General features: G+C 38.0%; 1 protein-coding gene across 1 annotated transcript in view; it reads right to left on the bottom strand.

Moving 5' to 3' along the window:
- The window catches only part of NAALADL2 (N-acetylated alpha-linked acidic dipeptidase like 2), a 1,044,682-nt gene that overhangs the window by 330,269 nt on the left and 690,778 nt on the right, over nt 1-23,635 (bottom strand). The window contains exons 8-10 of the mRNA XM_036755686.1: nt 15,986-16,078; nt 11,415-11,620; nt 3,455-3,574 (exon numbers count right to left, since the gene is read on the bottom strand). Of these exons, the coding sequence (XP_036611581.1) occupies nt 3,455-3,574; nt 11,415-11,620; nt 15,986-16,078 (419 nt within the window). The remainder of the gene's footprint in view (nt 1-3,454; nt 3,575-11,414; nt 11,621-15,985; nt 16,079-23,635) is intronic.

The following is a 23,635-nucleotide window of genomic DNA, read 5'->3' as shown; positions in this document are numbered from 1 at the left end:
CCATCCATCCATCATTGGATCTATAGCATTAGATCTATAGAATCATCTATCCATCATTGGATCTATAGAATCATCCATCCATCATTGGATATGTTGCATTTGGAAGTGAACTTGGTGGGGTGAATTTCAGAAGAAACTGAGTTAAGTTTGAGCCCTTTTCCTCAAAGACCAAGATGGTATAAAAGAACGTGTGTCCTCCCAGTGGTTGTGGGTGTGAGGGAGGGGAGAATGTCTGTATTTTTGTTCTTACTATGTCTCTCCAGTAAAAATCCATTTGTAAAAGCTCATTGGTGTTAATCAGTGATGAAACAGAGGTATTACTCATTTAATAGGAAACACACTCTGAAGCTCAAAACAATAGCATTAGAGAAGAGACACCCCCCTTCCCCTGCCCCATCAAAGCCCTCAAGTTTATCCTAGATTACAACCTACAAGGGGAGATGTAAACAGCTTTGCTCTGAAAAAAAAAAGAGTCCAGACTAGCAGGTGTGGAGAACCTGTGGCCTTGAGGCCACATGTGGCATTCTAGGCCCTTGGGGATGGCCTTTTAACTGAGTTCGAGTTTTACAGAACAAATCATTTTATTAAGGAGATTTGTTCTGTAAAGTTTGGATTCAGTCAAAGGCCTGCACTTGAGGAAATAGAGGGCCACATGTGGCCTCCAGGCTGCAAGTTCCCCACCCCTGAGAGGCTCACTACACAATAATATTTTTAATATTCACTACTAATAGAGTACTGGGCTATTCATCCTGTTGTGACAAAAACATTTCAAAGTAAAATAGTAACATGAAATATACTAATGTTATTACAAAGAGAGATAGGCAGTGTCAAACTCTTAAAAGGCCATTTATACTAGGATTAACCTATCATTTTATGGCAGTTCTCAAATTCGAACATAATATTAATGGTACTTGTAGAGGGATCAATTTCCTCTTTAAACTAAGTAATAGGGAAGTCCCATACATGCAGAAACACAAATCAAGACCAACCATAGCAATCAATGATAAAGCTACATCAGATTCCTCTTTCTCTGAAATACATTTGGTCTGGGCAAAGAGCTTTGGCCTTGCTGTGCAGAGACAATTTCACATATTCCTGTAAAGCGTCATAAACTGTACCGCTTTTGTGTCTTTTGAATAAACGCATACACACATGTCAGCAAGATTCTGTTTCCTTCAGACTTTCTTGGCCTTTGTTTTGTATAAATATATTTATGGATTCTGGAAAAAAAGTGTTGATTTCTGAATTTATCATTTTTTCTTGGATTCACTGAGTAAATTTGCCTTAAATAATCATTTACATCTTAACAGACCATTTTATAGACATTAGGCATAGAAATCAGTGATCTCCAGTCTTGGGGCAGTTGCAGCAACTCAATGCTTATTTTGTTTTCTGACAATATCACAGTGCTAAAATCTACACAGCTAAAATATACATGTTTATACTTTATATTAACTAATTTGGGCTTTAGAATTCTGTGGCATACCTTGAGATAAATAGGGACACTCAAGTATGTCCCCAGACCGGGGATTAGAATAAGGGAAGTAGCGTGTCTCTCAATATTAATACTCAGTTTGTGAATCATATCTTTTGCATTTTCTATCAGAAAATGAAATTCTTTCATTTCATTTACAAATATAAGCTGAAACCTTGGCATAAGATCATACAGAACTCATCCTAGGACCCCCTACTCCCTCCCACTAAAAGTCATCAAGGTGGTCACATTTCTAGGTAAAGCTAAAAATATGGCACAATTCAATGAATTAATTGCTTACTCTCTGCCACACTCTGTGGTAAGTAGGAAAATGAAGAGTATAGAAAGAAATGAATGAAAACATAGTCTACTTACGGGTGGTGAGGACACGCCATGTACAAATGCAAACATGACAAAATTAATTAGGAGAAGAAGAGGAAGAATATTAACAACTGGTGGGATCAGGGAAGATTTCATGGTAAGACTGTATTTGATCTGGGCCTTTAAGGAAGGCAAGGATTAGGAGATGTTGAGAAGAGGAAGTATTGCACTGTAGATATGGGAGTTCTCTGGGAAGGCACAGAGATAGCAAATACAGCATTGAGTTGGTGTGGAGAGGAGAGGGTGATAGTCCAGTTTGGCTACAACGGAGAGTTCTTGAAAGAGAAGTAGGATAAAATGACCTAGAAGGATAGTCAGGGGTCAGATTCTAAGTGGCCTTGAATGCCAAGTTAAGTAATTTATATTTTAGCCTGAAGATAAATGGGGGGCAAACGGATGCTGCCATTTTTCAAAAATAATATTAAGTAGCTTACAAACTCTAAAACACAATTTATTATCCATTTAGTCAGGAATTTTAACAATATTCATCGATGTATTTTGAAATGATCACAGTAGGAAATGTCCTGATAACTTCAAATCAATTATTTAAGCTCCAGGTATACAAAGCACGTAAATCTTACAGTCCTCCACAACTTGTATATTCTAAGTCCTCAGCCTCTCTTCATGCTCACTCACATGCACAGGGAGAAGAGTTCCCTAAAAGAATGGTCGTATTTTCCTAAAGCTGGTCTTAACCTCAGGGGAAGCATCTTCAGCTGACTGCCTCTCCTCATTTGCCTCTAGGAAGGTAAATGAAAGTCAGTGAAATTGACACAGCCCACACAGCAGGAGAAATTAATTTACCAACTATTGGCATAATATAGGGTATCCATATTGGGGTTTGGCTGGTCTTAAATGTAGACATTTATCCACTTCATCTTTTTAAATGACTTTTTTTATTATATCACACATGCAAACGCTGATGAAAACTATTAAACTAGAATATATTTTACGAAAGTCATAAAATGTTGGTTTGCATTACATTTCAGGCAAGAATTATGGCTAATCAGAAGCCTGGCTCATTATTTGTTTCATCTCCCGTTTGGTTTCTATATTGTAGCTTTGGTGGATTTTCAAAAGGACATTCCCTATTATGCCTTCATCTTTGGGAAGATTGTGTCCCAGGGTCCCAGAACCCATAACTAGCTCCATTCTGGGAGAAATGATACCTCCTGTGAAATTACAATTTAAATGTTAATTGACAAACAGCCTTAAACTCATAAAAATAATGTAAATAAAAATATGACCTCCATTAAGACATAAGATATATTTCTCTAAATAGGCATGAAATGAATAAATTAAAAGATAAAGTGAAAAATTTTCAAGAGAAATCACAAACTATAAGATTCTAGATAGGTAACAGGTAATATAATTTTTCTCCTTTTTTCTTCAACATTTTTCCTAACAATGTTTTTGAAATACCTTAAAAGTCAGATTGGAATATTTAGTTGGAGGAAATTAACTCTCAACACCAAATGTGCAATGAAAGCATTTTTTCTTTATTTATGTAAAACAGATTCTGTGCCAGAGGAGAATTATGGGAGTGGGGAAAAAGTAAACCCTGTGTTAAAAAATCTGTAATAAAATAGGATGTCTTACCTCTGCAACCAGTTGCTGAAGAGAAGGAGATGCTATGGGATGCAGGCTTGAGTTACCCCTTATGGGGTTATGAAGGCTGACATAAGCCACAACATTTTTCTGAAGCACTTTCTTGAAATCCTGCAACCAAAACATGTATCTATTTTTAACATAGACAATGAACACTGAATCCAGTTTTCCTTCTGAAATTTAGATTGGAGACCAAATGTACTTTGGTTTATATCCTTTCTCCTACTTAGGATCATAGGATCCTTAGACGTTGCATAGTCCAGCCCCTTCATTCCACCTTTGGGGAAGGCCTAAACAGGTGAATTACTTTGCCCAAAGTCACACAAATGATAAGTGATAGGACCAGGATTCAAAAGACAGGACCTTCAACTCCAAATGCAGTGCTGTTTCCATTTGTGTCTATTCATAACCTATTTTCAAACACTGTCTACATCAAAACCATCAAAGCAACCTCCCTTACCTTTACCCTTCGTTACAATGAACAGAAGTTGTAATTATATTACAAGTATGTTAACAGAATAAAAATAGTTTACAAAAAAGGAGAAAAAAAACTAGTTCTAAGGCAGAATAATGGAAATTTATGGACCCTATTGGGCTCAGGTGTTATGAGTTCTGGCAGGATGTGAATTTGCCACCACTCTAGCTATAAGACTGTTTCAACAATCTGGCTAGCAGCTGCTATGGGGGTGTAAAACCAACAACAACCAGCTCACAGAACACTGCAAGTCCAGTTCTTTTGATCTGCTTTACTAAGAAAAGCAGTGTTAAGGGGTTAACAATTTTATTTTAATCCAGCATACAAATATCATTTACTTAGTTCAGGGGAAAAAACCAGCACCCTGAATTACAGACCAAATATAATTCATAATTATCAACATCTGGGTGTTCAGCTGGGGAGCTCATTACAAGGGCTGGCCCAGAGTCACATACCACTCCTGCTGTGTCACAGAGCTCTGAGACAGAAAGCTAACCTCTGCGCTTATATATCCTGTTCAGGGCCCTGAGGGCCCAGATCTCACCCAGGCTGGGTGTGGAAAAGTTCCCCACCTCCAATATCACATCAGATACAAATCAATGACTCCCAATTGTCTCAGTGCTGAGAAATACAAAAACATCCCACTTTATCTGCCCCATTCAAACAAAGGCCAGAATCATTAAAGGTCAACAGCAAAAAGTCCCACCTTAACTACTATTACAGAGACCCTTGGCAAGTCATCTCCCTTCTCTATGTTCCAGTTCAGTGAATGGGTGTTGCCTCAGTCAAAGTGAAAACTCTCTTATCTATAAAATGAAGAAACTGGATAAATTCCGTGATTTTCTGATTCTATTGCATTCTATGAAGTATGCTTCAACTTGTGCCTAAGAGAATACATCCTATGAAGTATGCTTTGACTTGTGCTTAAGAGAAGCCATATTTCACAAGCAGATATTGTCAGACTGATAATATACTTGAATTTTTAATCCAAGAATTTACCTTCAGAACGGAAAGGCCTATTTTCTTCAATGATGTCATTAGTTTGATTATAATCGAAGTTGAGATGTGATAGGTCCAAACCACTTTAAGGGTTCCAAAAATATGTTCTTTCCTTTGTAGTAATGAGCCCTTCTTTGTGTGAAGTAGCTCAATGAGGCCACCAATCAGATTATCTATTCCAGTTAGTGGGGGTCCCATTGCCCCCTAGTGTATGGTGGCTACCATTGGAAATAGAAGTTGAAAGACAGATATGCAGAAGCATCTGTACTATTGGGAATGAAAACCTGAAGGAGATATTTTCCCTAACTCTAATTTTCCACATAAATACCCCCTTAATTTTTAAGTCATCTCTACTAAACTGGACTGAAATTTCATGCTTTAGCTTGTTTTTACAATACTCACTTTTTCTTCTCACAATCAACTAATTAAAAACACAATGAACTCTCACCTACCTTAAATAAATAATTGTCTTCTGTTATGGAGTTTGGGATGATCAAAGCTACCACTGGAGCTGAAATTTTTTAGATAATGTCAGGCCCTGATCATGCTTCATCTTATGTACTCTTGCAATAGACTCCTAATTGATCTTTCCCATCTCTTCTCTAATCCATTCTCCACACTGCTGCCAGAACTAAATTCAGAAGGCACTTATTAAGCACCTACTATGTTTGAGGCCTCATGCTAAGAACTGAGCCAAGACCAACGCACCAATCACATGATGATGGTAACATACTTCCCAGAGTAAGGAAGATAAACTTATCAGGGATTTATCAGTTACATTTACTAATGAGGAAGAAAGAAAGTAATTCTAGTGAAGATATTGTGTAATGAGATTTCTACTCTAGAACACAGACATAAATTTAGTCAACTCACTGATATCTGAATTACTCTAAATCTTGCTTTCAAGTTTATTGACCATTAGTACCTAATCTGCTTAATTACAGCTTTGAGTTTCAAGGGATTTCAGTGTAAGTAGAATTAAATAGCAGGATATGACAAATCAACACAGTTTTATGGCCTCCTCTGCTCCAGAGATGATGGATGATCAGAGAAACCAAAGTAGGCTGGGGAGGTGGAGTGCAGAATAAAAAAAAGACCCATTCCCCAGCACAAAGTGCTTTTGATATAGGAATTTAATAGGGAACAGAGAAAAGAAAATAGACAACTTCCTAAATCTCTATAACTCGGTTATTCTGATAAAAGACAACTGAAACTGTAAATATAGTACAAGATGATTCTCTAAGATTACAAATGTAGACTGAAGTGTACTATGCATTTAATAGGATTGAGAGATAAATAGAAATGTGATAGATACTACATTTATTAGTATTCAAATATTTAGTGAACTCGAGCACTTACTAAATGTGTGACCCTGGGCAAGTCACTTAACCCTGGTTGCCTCAGTTTCCTCATCTGTAAAATGAGCTGGAGAAGGAAATGGCAAAACCACTCCAGTATCTTTGCCAAGAAAACCCCAAGGAGGATCACAGAGTCAGATATGACTCAGCAACCAACAGAGAACATTCAGTTATATGCTAACAGAAGATGTCAGATTTAAAATCAGAAGAGGCTTTAGTGGTTATCTAGTCCAACCTTTTCGTTTTACAAGTGAGAAGACTGGGGACCTAGTAGGGGCTTATGGACAGAACGCTGGGTTGAGAGTCACATTTTCCGGGTTCTAGCCTTGGTTCTGCTCCCAGTAAGCCACAGGACTTTGATCAATGTGCTCTGTTTCTGAGCCTCCTTTCCTTCGTTCTATTCTACCACAATTTATTAAGGGACTACTCAGTGCAGGGCAACCATGACATAGTGAATAAAGGGCTAGCCATATCGACACAAAGGCCTGGGTTCAAATCCTGCCTCTCGCACACTAGCTATATAACACCAGTCAGATCTCTTTAGTGCCCCCAAGTTTCCTAAGCCAGCAAAATTACAAATCTAATCCAAGAAAGAAGGGCCAGGCACTAGGTATATGAAAATTAAAAATGACCTATTTATTCTCTGTGCTCAGGGAGGTCTTTTCTACAAGGAAGACTTTTTGGAGATGGTGGCACTTCATCAGGTCTTTAGGGGATAGAAGGATTTCAACAGATGAAGATTTGGAAGGAATGCATTCTAGGTATGGAAAACAAATACATATATAAATGAACGGAGGTGGGAAAGGGGAAGATAAGAATGAGGAATAGTATAACCACGAGAGTTTGAGTATGTGAAAGGCAATATGGAGCTGATCTCATAGTGAGAAAGACCCTCCTTAAGGCCATGCTTCTGAAACATACTGGCTGTGCCACCTCTGACTGTCAGGCAACTTTCTAAAATCACAAGGGGCTGATCTTCATTGGTTGAGGGAGTCTCCTCATCTAGCAGGTTTCAAACCAGTGAAATAAGAGATCCTGTCTTATTCCCCTCCTTAAATTTCATGAATAATAAAGTAATTTTAGGTTTGCTAGTGGAGAAACTTTAATGATGGGCATGGTGGTTATTTTGCCCCACAAACAGCAGAGAGGTGCTGAATGTTCTTTAGTGGGAGAGTATCATAGTCAGATCTGTACATCAGAAAGCAGATTTTTGTCAGCCATGGGAAGTACACCCCAAAGGTGGTCTGGTCGATAGAGCCTACTATGTACCAGGCCCTGCGCTCAGTGCCTTAAATATTATCTCATTTGATGCTTCAAACAACCCCTGGGAGGTAGGTGCTGTTATGACACCATTTTATATCGGAGAAAACTGAGGCAGATGGAGCTTAAGCGACTTGCTCAGGACACAAGTATAAGTTCCTGAAGCTGGGTTTGAACTTAGGTCTTCCTGATTCCAGCCCCAGTGTATTCACTGTACCACCCACATGCTTAATACATGCTAGCTGACTGATTGACTGACTGGATGGAGATTGGCTGTTTGATGTGATCAGAGCCTTCTTCATCAGTACTGTTACATTCCAAGGAAGTCACCCACTTCTGGGATGACTCTGTCCCGGTGAATCTCATCCATCTGCTGATCCATGTGTAATGTTAATGGGATATGAAGATCTTCCCCATTAATAGGCCTCATGGTGGAGTCCATTAAGGAAACCTTGCTTAGGGGAGGCTTGCTTATAGGAAGGCTTTCACACCTGTTGATACTAAATTGATTAGGCATGGAGTCATGAGGGTTGTGATGCCTTCTGGCTCTGAGAAGTGTATGTGTGTGTGTGTGTGTGTGTGTGTGTGTGTGTGTGTATGTATATATACATATTCTGAGGATGGCATTTTGTTTTAGGGGCTCACTTATGAGAACTTATGAGAAGCACCTTGTGACTCCCTGGTATTGACTGAGTAGCTGTATGTTTAGACCCCCTGACTGCTCAGATGTAAAGGCTCTCTTGAACCAATGGTGTATGTAAAGTACATATCCATATTGCTTTGATTCAGGCAGTCAGAGCCCTGTCTGTTGGTCTTTGCGCTAATTTCTCTGCTTGTATTTTCTTTTTTTTTTTTGGAGTGGAGAAAGCAAAGCAAGTGGGGTTAAGTAACTTGCCCAAGGTCACACAGCTAGTAAATGCAGCAAGTGTCTGAGGCATGATTTTTACTCAGGTCCTCCTGACTCCAGGGCTGGTGCTCTAACTGCACCACCTAGCTGCCCCATGCATTTTCTCTGCTTGTATTTTGTCTGACATTCAGGGTGCTGACTTTCCCCCTGAACTAGTGAATGTAAGCAAAAATAGGATTGTTAACCCTTTTTTGAGCAGCCTTTCCTAAGCAGATCTAAGAACCCGTGCCAGCAGGCCCTCCTGGTATGCTGGGTAGGCTAGGGTGCTTGCTGCTATACCAGGCTTGGCTATGTTCTTCATGAGTGAGAGCTGTGAGAGTGAGGTCACCAGCTTCCACCTCTTTTCCTTTCTGATGAGCCGCAAAGAATGTCAACAGCAACTGGACCTGACCTGGGCCCCCATCAGAGCTTCATGGCACAGCATGGTCTGCATCGCCTCACTCTTGCCCATGGTGGGAACCCATCTACTAACCAGCAACACATCGCCTCCAGTTGGATCAGATGACTGCAAAGACCCTTCCCAGTTTAAATTAAAACACACACACACACACACACACACACACACACACAAAACTATAATTCTTTCTCAACACACAATCTCAACAGCCAGAAGTTTGAATAGAAATTCTTAGAACAGACTGAGATGAAAAATTTCTGGAAAATAGGTCTTATGATGAGAAAAAAAAAACCACTGGAAAAAAGTTATGCTTTCTCCATTGTTATAACCCTTTTCAATTGCAACAGAAAGTTCCAAAGAAAACTATGTCACAGAAATGGTTGTTTGACTTTTCACATCTTCAAAGAACAAGATTAAGGAGTAGAAGTTTGAGAAGCTGAGTCTTTTTAAATGACATCTTCTATCTTAAATACAAGTTTATGAATTTAACACATCTTATCTTTTTTTCTTCTATAACATTCAGCTGAATTAATTCTTTCAATATGGAATAACCATCAATCCTTTATTTACATAATGACTATATTCAAATGACCAAGATAGAACTTGATGAATTTCCATAGCCAGAATATTTTTTATTCACTTTGAGATACTACTTTCCTCTAAATCAAAATGACTTGTTGACCAAAGGCACTGTTTAAATACATCCATTGTGTCATTCTGTAGGCAATGTTCTTGAGCTACTTCAGAGAAAAAGAAAGTCACCTGATGGCTAACCTTTGGGCTTTTCCAAACATCTAGGTTTATTTTTAATTAATAAATCTATTGTCCAGCTTCAGGCTTGTATCTAAAAAACCCCTTTAGTTTGGTAATCAATCAATCAAAAAATCATTCAACAAACATCGATTAATCAGCTTCTGTGATCCTTTCACGATGGAAAGCACTGGGGAGATAAAGACAAAAGTCTTTGATCTCAACTAACCTACATTCAAACTTGACAAAGTTTGAGCCGTCTTGATTGAGACAATGGGCCTTGTGAAGACACAAGGGACAGGAAGAGGTTCAGTATCATCGACCTAGAACTAGATAGGACCTCAATGGCTGAATAGTCTAACATTTCTAGTCATTTTACAGATAGGCAAACTGAAGCCCACAAAAGTTAAGTGATTTATGCCCAAGGTCACACAGTATGCATCAGAGGTGAGATATGAACCCAGGTCAAAGAATGCCCACACTGATAAAAATCATGTAACCAAAGGAAATAAAGGAATGTCTCATTTTTTTCTAATTTCTATGAATTTTCTTATTAAAAAGTTGCGCTTGTTAAAAGCTATAAACAAACTAGACCAAAAAAATTCTGATCTAGATTGGATTCAGTCTGACTAGAATTTTTTAAAATAAAACTTGTTTTGCTAGTACATATGTCTTCTAGAAGATTTAAAATTTTCTCAAAATTGCTGCATGCTTAGGAACAATAAATATGAAGAATTAAGAGAAATGTGAGAAGGCATATACAAAGTGGTCCAAAGTGAAGAAGGACCGAGAAAACAATACATACAACAAAAATAATTGGAAAAAACGAAAATGCCATTTTTAATATAAAATAAACACTCAGGAAGTAAACTCAGGGTAGATACAATAGGCAATATCAGTGCTAAAGTATTAAAATTGAAGAACAAGGTATAATCTATAGAAGTAGAAAGTGATATGTTCTATCAGTCAAAACCACTCCATGAAGAAGTATTAACTGCTTTCATGGAAATATTGTGTTGCTGGTAGGGAGGGGTGCTTGGATTTTCATAGAATCATAGACATGGATGGAAAGACTCATCTGGTCCAACCCTCTCATTTTGCAGATTAGGAAACTGAGGCCCAGAGGGATTTAAGTGACTTGCACAATGGAGGTGAAGGCCAGAGGCAGGATTTTTGTTGGGAAGTGCCTAGTTAAAATAAAATGTATTAATAGCTTTGCTTTTAAATCACCAAAAAGTTGTACAGCAGCAAACAAAAAGAATAAGAAAAAGAGACATTTAATATTAATTTTATTACTTTGAGGTCTTTAAATTTATGGATCAAGTGAACTTATCATGAACCCAGTCAATGGTGGAAACAGGATTTGAACTCAGATCCTCTGGCTAAACATCCAAGGTCCTAACATATCATACTGCCTCCTAGTATTTGATTTTTATTAAAAATCCTCAGTGGACAGAGAGCATGAAACACATCAACAAGAGAGGGTTTGACTTCTAGAACAACAGAATGTTAGAGCTAAAAGGGACAAGAGTCACACTTTTCATTTTACAGACAAGTACAATGAGACCCAGCTCAGGTATATGAGTTGTTTGAGGAAATAAAGCAAGTTAATGGCAAAATTGGAACCATGACTTGGGTATCACAACTCCTGGAGAATATCTGAAAATTTTTCAGGAAATGTAAAGGTATATCTATCTTGAGATACCTAAGAGGTCTCCATTCCTTTGAATTCAACATGATTATTTTATATTATTTACTTTAGCCAAAGAAAATACACAGCACACTCTCCCTAGATTCCTTTTTACCTCTGCCCATTCGTAGGAGCCAATATTGCCAAATGTTGTTCCTCCCCATGAACAAAGGATGATGGTTCGATCAGGTCGCCAGCCTCTTTTCACTTTTAACATCAAGGCCTGGATAAACGCTGTAATGATGGCAGTTCCACTGGCCCATTCTTGTCCGTTGTAACCATAAGGACTGTGATGGTGGCTGCCCACAATGATATACCGGTCTGGGGAAGAAACATTTTTACAATTAAGCCTCAAGAATAAATTCGTTGGCAGTTGATACCCTTTATTGGACAGAAGAGCAGTAATTGAGTCAATGTTTATCCCTAGTATTTTTTGTCCATTCTCTTGGTCTGCATCGGTCAGTATATATACAGCTGCAGGTAGGATAGTTCAGTGATGGAGCCAGGATTAGGAGATAACACACTTTCTTTTGAAACATTCATTAATCAAACATGCAAACATGTGGCAGAGAAAACCTTTGCGTAACATTTTCTAAAAGTGTCGTGGGAGGTGGCCTATAAACAGCCTCTGTGTGTTCATAAAATATTAATTAACTGTTGCCTGATGGGTCATCATTTTATGGAGATTTGGAAACATGGTCATTGTAATAAAAAATGTCAAATAAAAATGGATTGTCTTATAAATTCCTTTCTCCCCTCAGGGTTAATTGGTTTTTGTAATGTGGCTTCACTATGTTTCTCCTCTTCTTGCTAAACAGGGAGAAGTGGACATTCAACTGAGGAATTTTAAAACCATTTTTTCGATTCACAACAGGATATATTCAGCATGTACCAGAGAGGTGAGGTGGGATTTCAAATCCCACCATTAACTGACAATGGACAAGTCATGTGATACCTAACTGATAGACTGAGAGTTAAGTTGTAATCTGCCATGATGGAAGGGCAGCTCCTACACCAAAAAAATCACACACCTTTGAAATCCTGAGTTTATTTCAACCAACTTTCCAAAATTTATCGGGCACATTCATATCTAACTGATTTGATGGGTCTTCATGGCTCACGAATACACTGTTTACCTACCTTGCTGACTGCAGTCCTAGAATTGGAAGGTGTAAATAAAACTACAACGTGGTTGGCTGACTTCTGCTGTTATTGATTACTATTGATTCAAAGTCTAGTGCAATATTTATTTGACCAAGCGACCCTGAACTAACCCATGAGATAGAAGTTAGTCAGAGCCTCATAAGCTTTTCTGCTAATTCATAAGATCATAGATTTAAAGCTAGGGAAGACCTCAGAAGCTATGTAGTCCATTCTCTTATCCTACAGATAAAGAAACTGAGTCTGTGGAGTTGAACTAACCTACCCAGGATCATCCAGTCAGTAAGAGAAAGAGCTGAGATAGAAACCCAGGAAATATGAAAAATCTAGTTCACTTTCCACTGTATGAGGGATTCTCAAACTGAGGTCTGTGAACTTCTATTTTTAATATTCTGATTACCATTTCAATGCAAGCGCATTCCTGTCTTATATTGCTTTCCAATCTTGTACCTTTACATTTTAAAACATTATTCTTAATATAAGTCCTTTTATCTCCTTTGATCTCAGTTTCTTCATCTACATAATGATCATTAATTATCATTCCATTAAATTGTGAGCTCCTTGAGCACAGGAACTCTCTTTTGCCTTTTTTTTTTTTGTTGTATCCCAGGCACTCAGCACAGTGCCTGGCACATAGCAGGCTCTTAATAAATGTTTATTGACTTACTCACTAAACAGATAGCTTCTGATGTCACTTCTGGCTCTTCATGCATTAGATGAATAGATGTTAAAAAATTCCGGTGCTGTGATTAAAGAAATTCAGTTGGGGGCAGCTAGGTGGTGCAGTGAATACAGCACCCTCCCTGGAGTCAGGAAGACCTGAGTTCAAATACAGCCTCAGACAATTGACATTTACTAGCTATGTGACCTTGGGCAAGTCACTTAACCCCAATTGCCCTGCCTTTCCCCCTCCAAAAAACAAAAAAATTACAGAGCCATAAGAAATTCAGTTGACACATTTTGGGTTAATTATAATTTTCTATGTACTTCTTGGTAGGAGAGAGGGCAAGGTATTGTCATATATGGAGATGGGCACTGAGATTACACTAACAAATGGATTTTCCTTGGCCAGCTTTCTATGAGGTTCAAGCCTACAGCTATAAACCTTGGATTAGTAAATGGCATTGAAAAGTTTAATGTTTTATTTTATCTTCCAGATGTGCTTTAAATTTATGAGTTGAGATTGTGCTTACTTTTTGTAAGCTATATATCAAAAAGTGTTGTAATATAACTTTGTGACTTGCTTTTATGTTCAAAGTCACCTCGTTAGGATGTTACTAGAACGGGTACAGAGGCTGGTCATGTTAGTATTCTGATGAAGAAAAAGAATGAAGTTTTATGCCCTGCATAGTATTGATTATAATGTTGATTTATATCAGTTTTATTTTGATTTTTTTTAAAGATTGGACTTGAATAGAAAACAACTTTTTCTTTTCTTCTCCCTAACGAGGATAATTTTCTCTTCTGATTTTCCAATAGTAACTGACAAATACCGTAATGACGATAAATCCAACTAATGCTTCAGCTAGAGAGTCTCCTGATGGAAAATCATTTTATTGAAATGGTTCAAGTTCAATAGTTAAAATTACAAGGACCATTTGTTTCTTATGTTTAAGATTGTTGATTCATTAAGGACACTGGCTCAAGGGGTGTTCAAATTTCTTAACTGTAAGTAAATTTCAGAAAGCCCACTACTACCTCTGAGTTTGGGAGTTTGGGAATTTGGACTGACCAGTGCTGTATATCCTCCTTGAGGGTAATTAATGACTATGTCATTTTTAATCTTCATGACCTCTTAATACCCATCACATAGTCCTGCATGTAGCAGATGCTTAATAAATATTTAAATGAGTGTTTGAAAATGTACACACACATACACACATTAAGAATCAAAAAGGAAAAAAAGTAATCGCGAAACAAAAAATGATAATACTCAGATTTTACAGAGTTGCCATGAAGCTCAAATATTTTAATGTCACATGCTTTGCAAAATTCTGTGCATAAGTGCCAGATATTAGCATAATAAAAGATGCAAAGAATAATTCTTTCACAACACACTGAGGCAGAATCATTTGTAGCTATTTCAGTACCCTTTCTGTATTGTGTAGCTGACAATTTCCTTTGAATATTTCGGTTGTCTATTCTGCGTTGGTGTAACACCAATGCTGCTTGCAGCTGCTGTGGAGGTGTAAGGCCAATAACACCAGCACACAGGAGGGCTGTTAGCACAGGTTCTTTGATCTGCTTTTCTAAGGAAAGTAACTTTAAGGTGTTTGCAATCTCACTTTAATTAAACATACATATATCATTCACTTAGTTCAGAGGGAAAAGTCAGCACCCTGAACTTCAGAGAAAACACAAACAGAAATTAAATAAACAGAGCAAATACAAACAGCCAAGACCAACGGACAGGGCTTCCAACTGTCTGACCAAAAGCAATTCATACATAGTTACCAGAGAAAGAAGCATTAACATCTGGGTTTCTCAAAGCTGGGGGTGGGGCTCCTTAACAGCTACCCGGAATCTCATCTGGCCAAATCACAGGAATGGTCTTCCAATGAGTGAGCCCCCAAAGCAAAATGCTAACCTCTGAGTATATATACACTTCTTCAAGGTCAACCCATGGAGGGCATCATAACCATGTGACTCGAACTCATGTGACTTAGGCTTTCTTGTGACTTAAGCAGGTCATCAAAGACTCTTGATTAATCAAAGATTCTTGATTCAAATAAAGGCAAGTCTCAATCAAAGGCACTTGATTGCCTTAGGGCTGAGAAGAACTAGAACTCCAAAAGAAAAAAAAAAGAGCAAAACAAAAAGTCCTACTATGCTTGCCATTATAGTTGGTTATGTTGGGATCTTACTCAGGTTAACAGTGGAGAGTAACTGACCTCATTTGGAACCAGTACAGTTGGTGCCCAGATTCCTAATCTAGCAGAACAAAGACTTCTGAGTTTTAGGTAGTCCAATGATATCATTCTAGGAGGTCTATTAAACTCGGAGGTAGTAGTGGGCTTTCTGAAATTTACTTACAGTTAAGAAATTTGAACACCCCTTGAGCCAGTGTCCTTAATGAATCAACAATCTTAAACATAAGAAACAAATGGTCCTTGTAATTTTAACTATTGAACTTGAACCATTTCAATAAAATGATTTTCCATCAGGAGACTCTCTAGCTGAAGCATTAGTTGGATTTATCGTCATTACGGTATTTGTCAGTTACTATTGGAAAATAGAAGAGAAAATTATCCTCGTTAGGGAGAAGAAAAGAAAAAGTTGTTTTCTATTCAAGTCCAATCTTTAAAAAAAATCAAAATAAAACTTCCCAAACTCATTAAAATTATTAAGGTAAAGATCCATCATTCCATAGAACAAACAAACCAAAAAAGGAAACATTAAATTTTAAAGTCATCTGATTCTAATCATTTCTAAGCTGGGCTATTAAATTATAGCACATGTAGGATTTACAATTATTCCATGTTGCTCTATAAGAATTTAAGTTTATCACTGCTTAGTTCTACTTACCAGGAAATGAAGCTCCTTTGAGATAGCCAACAATGTTGGTGAGTGTCTTGTATTCCGTGACCGTCTGAACTTTCATTGTGACAATTCTGATTTCTATAAGGGAACAGACATTAAAAGGGTAATTTTAATACAATTTTCCTACCTTTGCTTCCATTTTCTCTATTTAAATGCTTTTCTTTACTCAAAACATGAATGTGCAATAATATTTCATGCATCCAACTTCAGCAAGGAAGGTGGCATGCCACATAATTTAATTTTTCAGGCAACTTTAACCACTTATTTTAACAACGCTTTCTTAAAGAGAACGTTAAAAACTACAGAGAATTCAAGTCAAACACAATGATTAATCAGTCTAGGTTTCAGATGAGTCATGTTAGAGCAAACTTCCTTTCGGTAGAGAGGTGATTGGCCAATATTGCAGACTATTATTAGACTATTGTCAGTCATCATTGCTCTATCAGAGTTTTATTTAAGTTTTTTTAAAAATTTATTTGGAAGAGATTACTCGGAAGGAAAGAGTGATCACTAGAAAGAGAGTATGATGTGAAAAACAAAATATATTAGTAAGACTATATGTTTCTGTTATTAAAATGGAGCCTACCAAATCTATTAAGAGGCAGAGTTGTAGCAGGTAGAGATCATGCTTCAGTTAGAAAGGTCTGGGTTAAATTCTCATCTCTGATATATATTGTCTGTGTGACCTCAGGCCAAGGCCTTAACCTCTCAGTGATTAGACATCTCATAGCTTCTTTTTCTGCCTTTCCTGTCTCTCTCAGAGGAAGGGATGGGTGTTAGGCACTTGTTGCATTTACCTGAAATTCCCTCCTTCCTTGTCAAACCAGTTTGCAACAAGTTATCTGATACAGACTGAGAAATAAGATAAAGGTGCTCATTAAATTGTACATAAAAACGTAAAAACAAAAAAAGCAGCTGGGCTCTAAATGGGGGTCTGAGCATCTCTTCTGTGAGAGGCTCTTCTCTGGGTAACATGAACAAGCTTTACTTCATAGCCTTTGATATATCTATTTTAGCTTCTCAGAAATTTCCCCTTCTCTCTCTGATTTACATTGTATATTTAGTAGCTTTATTCTCCTCACTTTGGAGACACCCTACATAAAAAGAGAAAATAAGGAAACTTTCAGAAGCAGTTTAAAATACTAAAACTATATTTATACGCATGGTATATTCATTCAAGGTAGCATCTCCCAAGACTATAACCGTCAAATGTTATAAAGTCTTAAGAGTGGCAAGATTTAATGACAGTTTTGGATGTGAAGTATGACTTCAAGCCCCCAAAATCTCTTCTTTTCCAGAGAACTCTTGTAGTTGTGTGGGCTGAGGGGGTGTCAAAGTCAAAAGGTATGAAATCAGGTGTCAATTTCTGCTCCCATACTTCAGCTATAGGGAAAAAAGGAGGTGTAGCAGTACATGGCATCAGCCAATCTCGTTGTGTTTCTCATTCTGATTCTTCAATGTTAGTTCACACCAAGGTCTTTGGAAGTTCTCCATGCTCTGTTCCTCCCCAAATCTGACTCAGGTTAATAGGAAGTCACTTTAGTATTTGGGCGGAAAGAGAACCAGCAAATCCAGCTACCAGAAGAGATCAGGAGCTGGGCCTTGGATAGAATCTATTTGCTTGGTCACCTCTGTCATAAGCTCTGGAGGCAACAAGAGAGCACAAAGGAAAAATGAAATTGAAATATGAGAGTTCAAATAATATGGCTTTTTGCTAACCAAGTACGAGTCACAGAGCACCAGAGCCTGTAAAGAATTAAAAATGAAAGCCGCTCAGGAGGGAATGTGGGGGAGGGTAATGGATATGAGCAAGCAATGAAGAAAATACAAGAGAACCAGGGTAAGAGGTACAATCAAAGAAACAGAGGAATAAAAAAGATGGGCAGGTCATGTGGTGAGGGATAACCGGGAGGGGGGCAGCCTCTGGGGTCCACTGGTATCCTAATGATGCCAACAGAAAACAAGGAAGCCTACCTCCTGAAACACAAGGATTTCCTTATAACAGAGAAAGAAAGAGTTAAGAAAAAAATTATTCAGGAAGGAATTACAAAACCAGATATATACTCCTGGACAGGTAGCTATGTGGGCATTGGGTAGAGTTCTGGGTCTAGAGTCAGGAAGACCTGAGATCAAATCCAGCTGCACACATTTAATAGCTGTGTGATTCTGGACAAGTAACTTAACCTCTGTCTATCTCAGTTTCCTTAACTAAAAAATGAGAATAATAATAGAACCTAAATCCTAGGAGCATTGCGAGTATCAAATGAAACAATATTTGTAAAGCAGTTAGGACAATGCCTGGCACATAGTAGCCTCTTAATAGATACTTGTTCCCTTCTCCCAGTTTCCCCTCTGTTTAGCATATAAATTTTATCACAACCTGGTTTCTTCTTACTTTTCCAATCTTCTCTTACGGTACCTCTTCTCTCTCCTTCCCCACCCTCCAATATACTCTACAGCCCAGCAATAAGATGCATGATGTTTCACACCAAAGATACTGGTCTTTTCACTGACTGTCTCCCATGCCTGGAAAACACCACACCCTAACTCCTCACCTGTTATATTAAGATTTCTAGTTTCCTTTCAAACTCAATTCAATTATTTCCTTCTACACAAAGCCTTTCCTGATCCCCTCAAAGATGCTAAAACCTATGCCCTGCAAAATCACTTTGTATGCATTTTGTATACATTCTGTATATACATACATATCTGTATACATACGAATACATACATATATACATATATATGTATATGCATATGGAAATGTTATGCCCTGTATTAGAAAACTGGGAGTCATCAGCTGATATCCCTCTGGCAAGATGAGGATAAACTGGGCCTTTCCATATGTCCTACTATTGCTCCCTAGGGTCTACCACTCTTTGACATCGGTCCTTGTGCAAAGTCCTTTTTGGACCCTTGTGCATCGTCATCTGACTTGTGGTGGTGCACCAAGGGCTCTTGGTCTTTACCACTGGACTTGTGTACAAATGTAGTAATGACCAGCAGGCCTTTCCATCTGCCCTGTAACTGAACGCTTGAATACATATTTCTCCCCAATAAGAGCATGAGATCTCAACCTGCCTTGTTTTTATTTAACATTGTATTTATATCCCTATGTTAGCACAGTGTTTGACACATAGTAAATACTTAAAATATGTTTTTGCATTCAATCTCATTACATTCCACTAATAAATATTTGATGAATTGGAAAAACAAATAAAACAAAACTGAAGTCACTGAACCTTGCCTCCTTCCCCACCAGCAGTCTATGGATGGAGAACTAATAACTATAATGGATGTTTACAGAGCACCTTTAAGTTTGTAAAGCACTCCCCATGTATTATCTCATCTGGATCTTCCAATCAGCTCAGGGAGACAGGTACAAGTTTCTATCATTTCCATTTTAGAGATGAGGAAATTATGACTTAGGGAGCTGTCCCAGTTCACACAGGCAGTTAATAGCAGAGTCAGGATTCAAATCCACATCTTCAAACTTTTCTCCATCCCATGACTTCTCAGAACTTCTCAAAATCAAACCAGAATTTAACTGCACGAGCTCAAAGGCAATAGAGTTGCTTGATCAATTCTGACCTAAGCTCTGGGTGACATCAAATAACAGAACTGTATTTGGAAGTGACAGCCCTTTGTACCTGATGAGTCCCAACAGAAGTATAGGGCTTCCATTTAAAGATGCCTCAAATGAAGGCTTTCAATTTTAAGTGACAGAAATACTCAGAGGTTTCTTCGATCAGGTACACAAAAAAGTAAAACTTAATTTCTTTTAAAGACACATGACAATATGAATCTCACTTCCCAACGCCATCTCTATGAGGGAACAGCTCAACTGTCCTAAGAACTTTTTCTCTGGTCTTGATCTTTTCAAAAGCTATGAAAAGAAATATTTCATGGGCTACATCCTACAACTAATGTTTCTGAGGTGTGACAACAGCAAAGGCTTAAGGGAGGAAATCTCATTTAAATGAAGACGTTCCCTTTAAGATAAACGCCCTGGGCTCCATAATGCTGTGCAGTATATTGTGTTAATTGTTAACACTTCCCTGCATATATTTTTAAATGGGAAAGAATGAAAAGTGCTCAAATTCAGCCACAGAAAAACAAACAAGGGCGATTAATAACACAATATTATGAAGATAAATACGTTAAGATACTACAAAACAAATATGCTTCTAAAGAGTAATTTAAAGTCTGGGTTGAACACTACATTTCCAATTCCTAAATAATTCACCAGGGAATTTTGTAGTGAAGAAAATCATGCCAATTCTATTTCTTTCTCTCATGACAATTAAAACATAGAGTACTTCAAAGATATTCTCACTGAAGTCTCCCAACTATGTGAAGTAGATACTACACGTAGTGTCTCCATTTTATACATGAGAAAGCTGAGGCTTGGTGAGTTGGCCATGGCCATAGAGCTAATAGAGGTTGGAGGGAGGAAGTGAGACCAGATTCTATTGGCTGCCATAAGAAAGAATAAAAGCTAACGTTGATATAGAGCTTCAAGGTTAACAAACTGCTTCACATTCATCATCTCATTGGAGCCTCACAGAAACCCTATAAAACAGGTGCTATTATTGTTCACAATTTTCAGAGGAGGAAACTGAGGCTCACAGATGCTACGTGACTTGGCTTTGTTCATATGCCGCAACTAATGAGGATTGGAACCACATTTGAACCCAGGCTTCCTTAGCCCCGAGATATAAACTCCTTCTTTTATGTCTCTTTCATCAATTTTTTTTTTTTTTTTTTTTGGGCAGGGCAATCTCTCATCAGAGAGATAGGGGGAACTTTTTAAAAAGAAAAACAAAAACGAACCAACAACAAAAACAACAATCCTGCCTGAGGGACAATTTAAAAATGAGCTGTCAAAAGGGAAGTCACCTTTGAAATCTGCCCGATGTCCCAGAGGTGACTCCCGGGCCTCAGAAGTGACATTAGTGCAGTGCCAACTGGCTGATGGTCCCAAGCTCCAGGGGCTTCCGGACCAACCCCGCAATGGAGGCTGGAGCTGCCTTCTGAGTCCTAGACTGGCTAGGTTTAGGGAGGCTCATTGCAGGAGTGACTTCAGAGGGATGATTTCTCTTTTTGGCTGTAGCAGCTTGTGTAAGCCATCTACTACAGCTGTAGATTCATTATAGCTTTCCTCAGGCAGAGGGAGCCTGAACCCACATTGGTGAAAACACAGATCCTTCTATTGTTAAAATACTACTATTAGAATGGTAATAAAAATGACAATTAAAAGAACTGTCCAGAAGACCAGGAAGGGCGAGTATATTGGAAGCAGCCTCTCCTACAAGACACTGGGTGGGTAACATGGCCAGAAACACAGGCAACAAGTCTAAACAACTACAGGAAGCTGTGGAAAGAGGGCTGGAATCTAAGTGCTGAAACCGGCTTCATTGAGCCTGAATTCAAATCCTTAATCTTCTGCTTACTACCTGAGTAACCCTGGACAAGCCATTCAATGTTTCTTTATTTGTCAGCATGAGAAAGGTGGATTGGATGACTTCTAAGGTCCCTTTCAGCTCTAGGGGTCCAACCCTCTGATCCTATAAAATAAAAAATGGCAGATTGGGACACTGATCGAAAACCCAATGGGCTGATGTAGTTATCTAGCTATTTGAATCAAAGATATAAATATGGAGGATGGCAACTGGAGCTCTCTCATTACAATGAAACAGGAATCAAAATGGGAGAAAGGGAGAGGGAGAGGGGAGGAGAGAGGAAGGAAGGGAGGGAGGGAGTGAGGGAGAGAGGGAGTGAGAGAAAGGGGGAGGGAGAGGAGAGGGAGTGGGGGAGGGTGAGGGAGAGGGAGTGGGGGAGGGGGAGGGAGAGGGAGAGGGAGAGAGAATGAAGTTTCTTTTGGGATAAAGGATTTTGGATTTACAAACTGTGTAGGGGAACATGTGAAGATATTCCTAAATTATGTTTATTTTTTTTTCAGATTTCAAGACCATTTCAATCTATCTTAAAGCTCAAAAAAAAATGTCCCAATCCTCTTCAGCACTGACATTTCTGGTTAATGGCAATTTAAATATTTCCTGAACGCTTCTTTCCCATTAGTTTTGAGCTCATCACTCCCTGTCAATTTATGTGTAATCATTTATCCATTTGATGTTCCAAAAGCTGAGCCCAAGTAATACCAAAATATGCAGACTTTTTTTTTTTAAGCAGCTATACCAACTAGGCTGACAGAGCTGTAAGTCAGAGTACCTTCAAATAGGTCAAGGATATAATTTATTCTTGCATTATATAGCTGAAAATTTAATTCTTGCTTAAGAGTTTATTGAAGTGTGAATAGAAAGAAAAGAAAGAAGCTATGTCTGGATATCCTTTTATGTAAGACATACATAAAATGATTTGTACAATAACTTGTCATAGATGATGAAAAAATACCAAGAGGTTTCAGCAACAGAAAACTGACCTTCCCTGCTTCATGAGGGGCTGATCATCTGCATTCAGAGCTTTACTTTAATCTGATTCATTTCTAATTTCTACTCCCTGGTAGTCACTGCTGGATTAAAAATGACCACTCTTTTTATCATTATAGATAAGGCTCTCCACCCAAGGCTGAGACAAACTACTGTGGCAAACCAATGCGCGCGCACACACACACACACACACACACACACACATATACATATATAGATATATGTATACATTTATGTATGTATATATCTATATCTTAATTGAACTTCATAGACATAGATTGATAACAAATTGATCGATTAAAAAAACTGAAGAACACTAAGGATACATACGCTCAGACAAACAGAATAGAGTCTATGTGAAGGAAATTGACTCAATCCAGATAATTTATTCCTGCCCTTTCCATCACTATCATTCCCTCCTTCCTTGCTCTTTTTTCTCAATTCTGTCCTAACTATCCAGATAATTGCTGGCTGCCCCCTTCTCCTCCACCCACCCACCTGCTTTCTTCTCTTCTAGTCAGCTTCATAAAGGTCTTTTTTTGTTCCCGGTAGCGAAAAGGGATAAGCATTTATTAAGTGCCTACTGTGTGTCAGGTACCCTGCTAAGTGTTTCACAAACATGGTCTCATTTGGTCTTCAAGACAATCCTGTGAAAGTAGGTGCTGTTATTACAGCCAATTTATCTTTGAGGGAACTCAGGTAGATGGAGGTTAAGAGACTTGCCCAGGGCCACATAACTAGTAAATATCTAAGGACAGACAGCTCACATTTTCATGACTTTAGGCCCACCAAGCCATCCATGTACCACCCAGCTTTAGATAGTTCTGATTGAAAATACAAAGCTTCGAATAAGTAGGATGGGCAGTCCATTTATTTGCACAGGCTTTCTGGATCCCCAGAATGGAGTGGAGGATTAAAAATTGTATCCTACTAGTTAAAAATGACAATTTCATCTACACTTTGTAATGAAAATTTAATTTATAGTACAATTCATAATGTTAGTTTTTTTTTAAATCAAATTCTATTATTTAAGTAGTACAATGTAAAATTATGTAAAACATACACTAAGAAAAAACACTACCACCTTTGGCTTTAATATTCCTAAGCTTATAAGTAAACCATTTTTCTATGATTCTTCTTTCTCTCTCTCTCTCTTTGTATGTATATATATATGTATATGTATATG

Source organism: Trichosurus vulpecula, chromosome 4 (genome assembly GCF_011100635.1).
Source record: "Trichosurus vulpecula isolate mTriVul1 chromosome 4, mTriVul1.pri, whole genome shotgun sequence".
Classification (NCBI taxonomy): domain Eukaryota; kingdom Metazoa; phylum Chordata; class Mammalia; order Diprotodontia; family Phalangeridae; genus Trichosurus; species Trichosurus vulpecula.
Note: the sequence above shows the minus strand (reverse complement) of the source record. Positions and strands in the feature narration are given on the sequence as shown.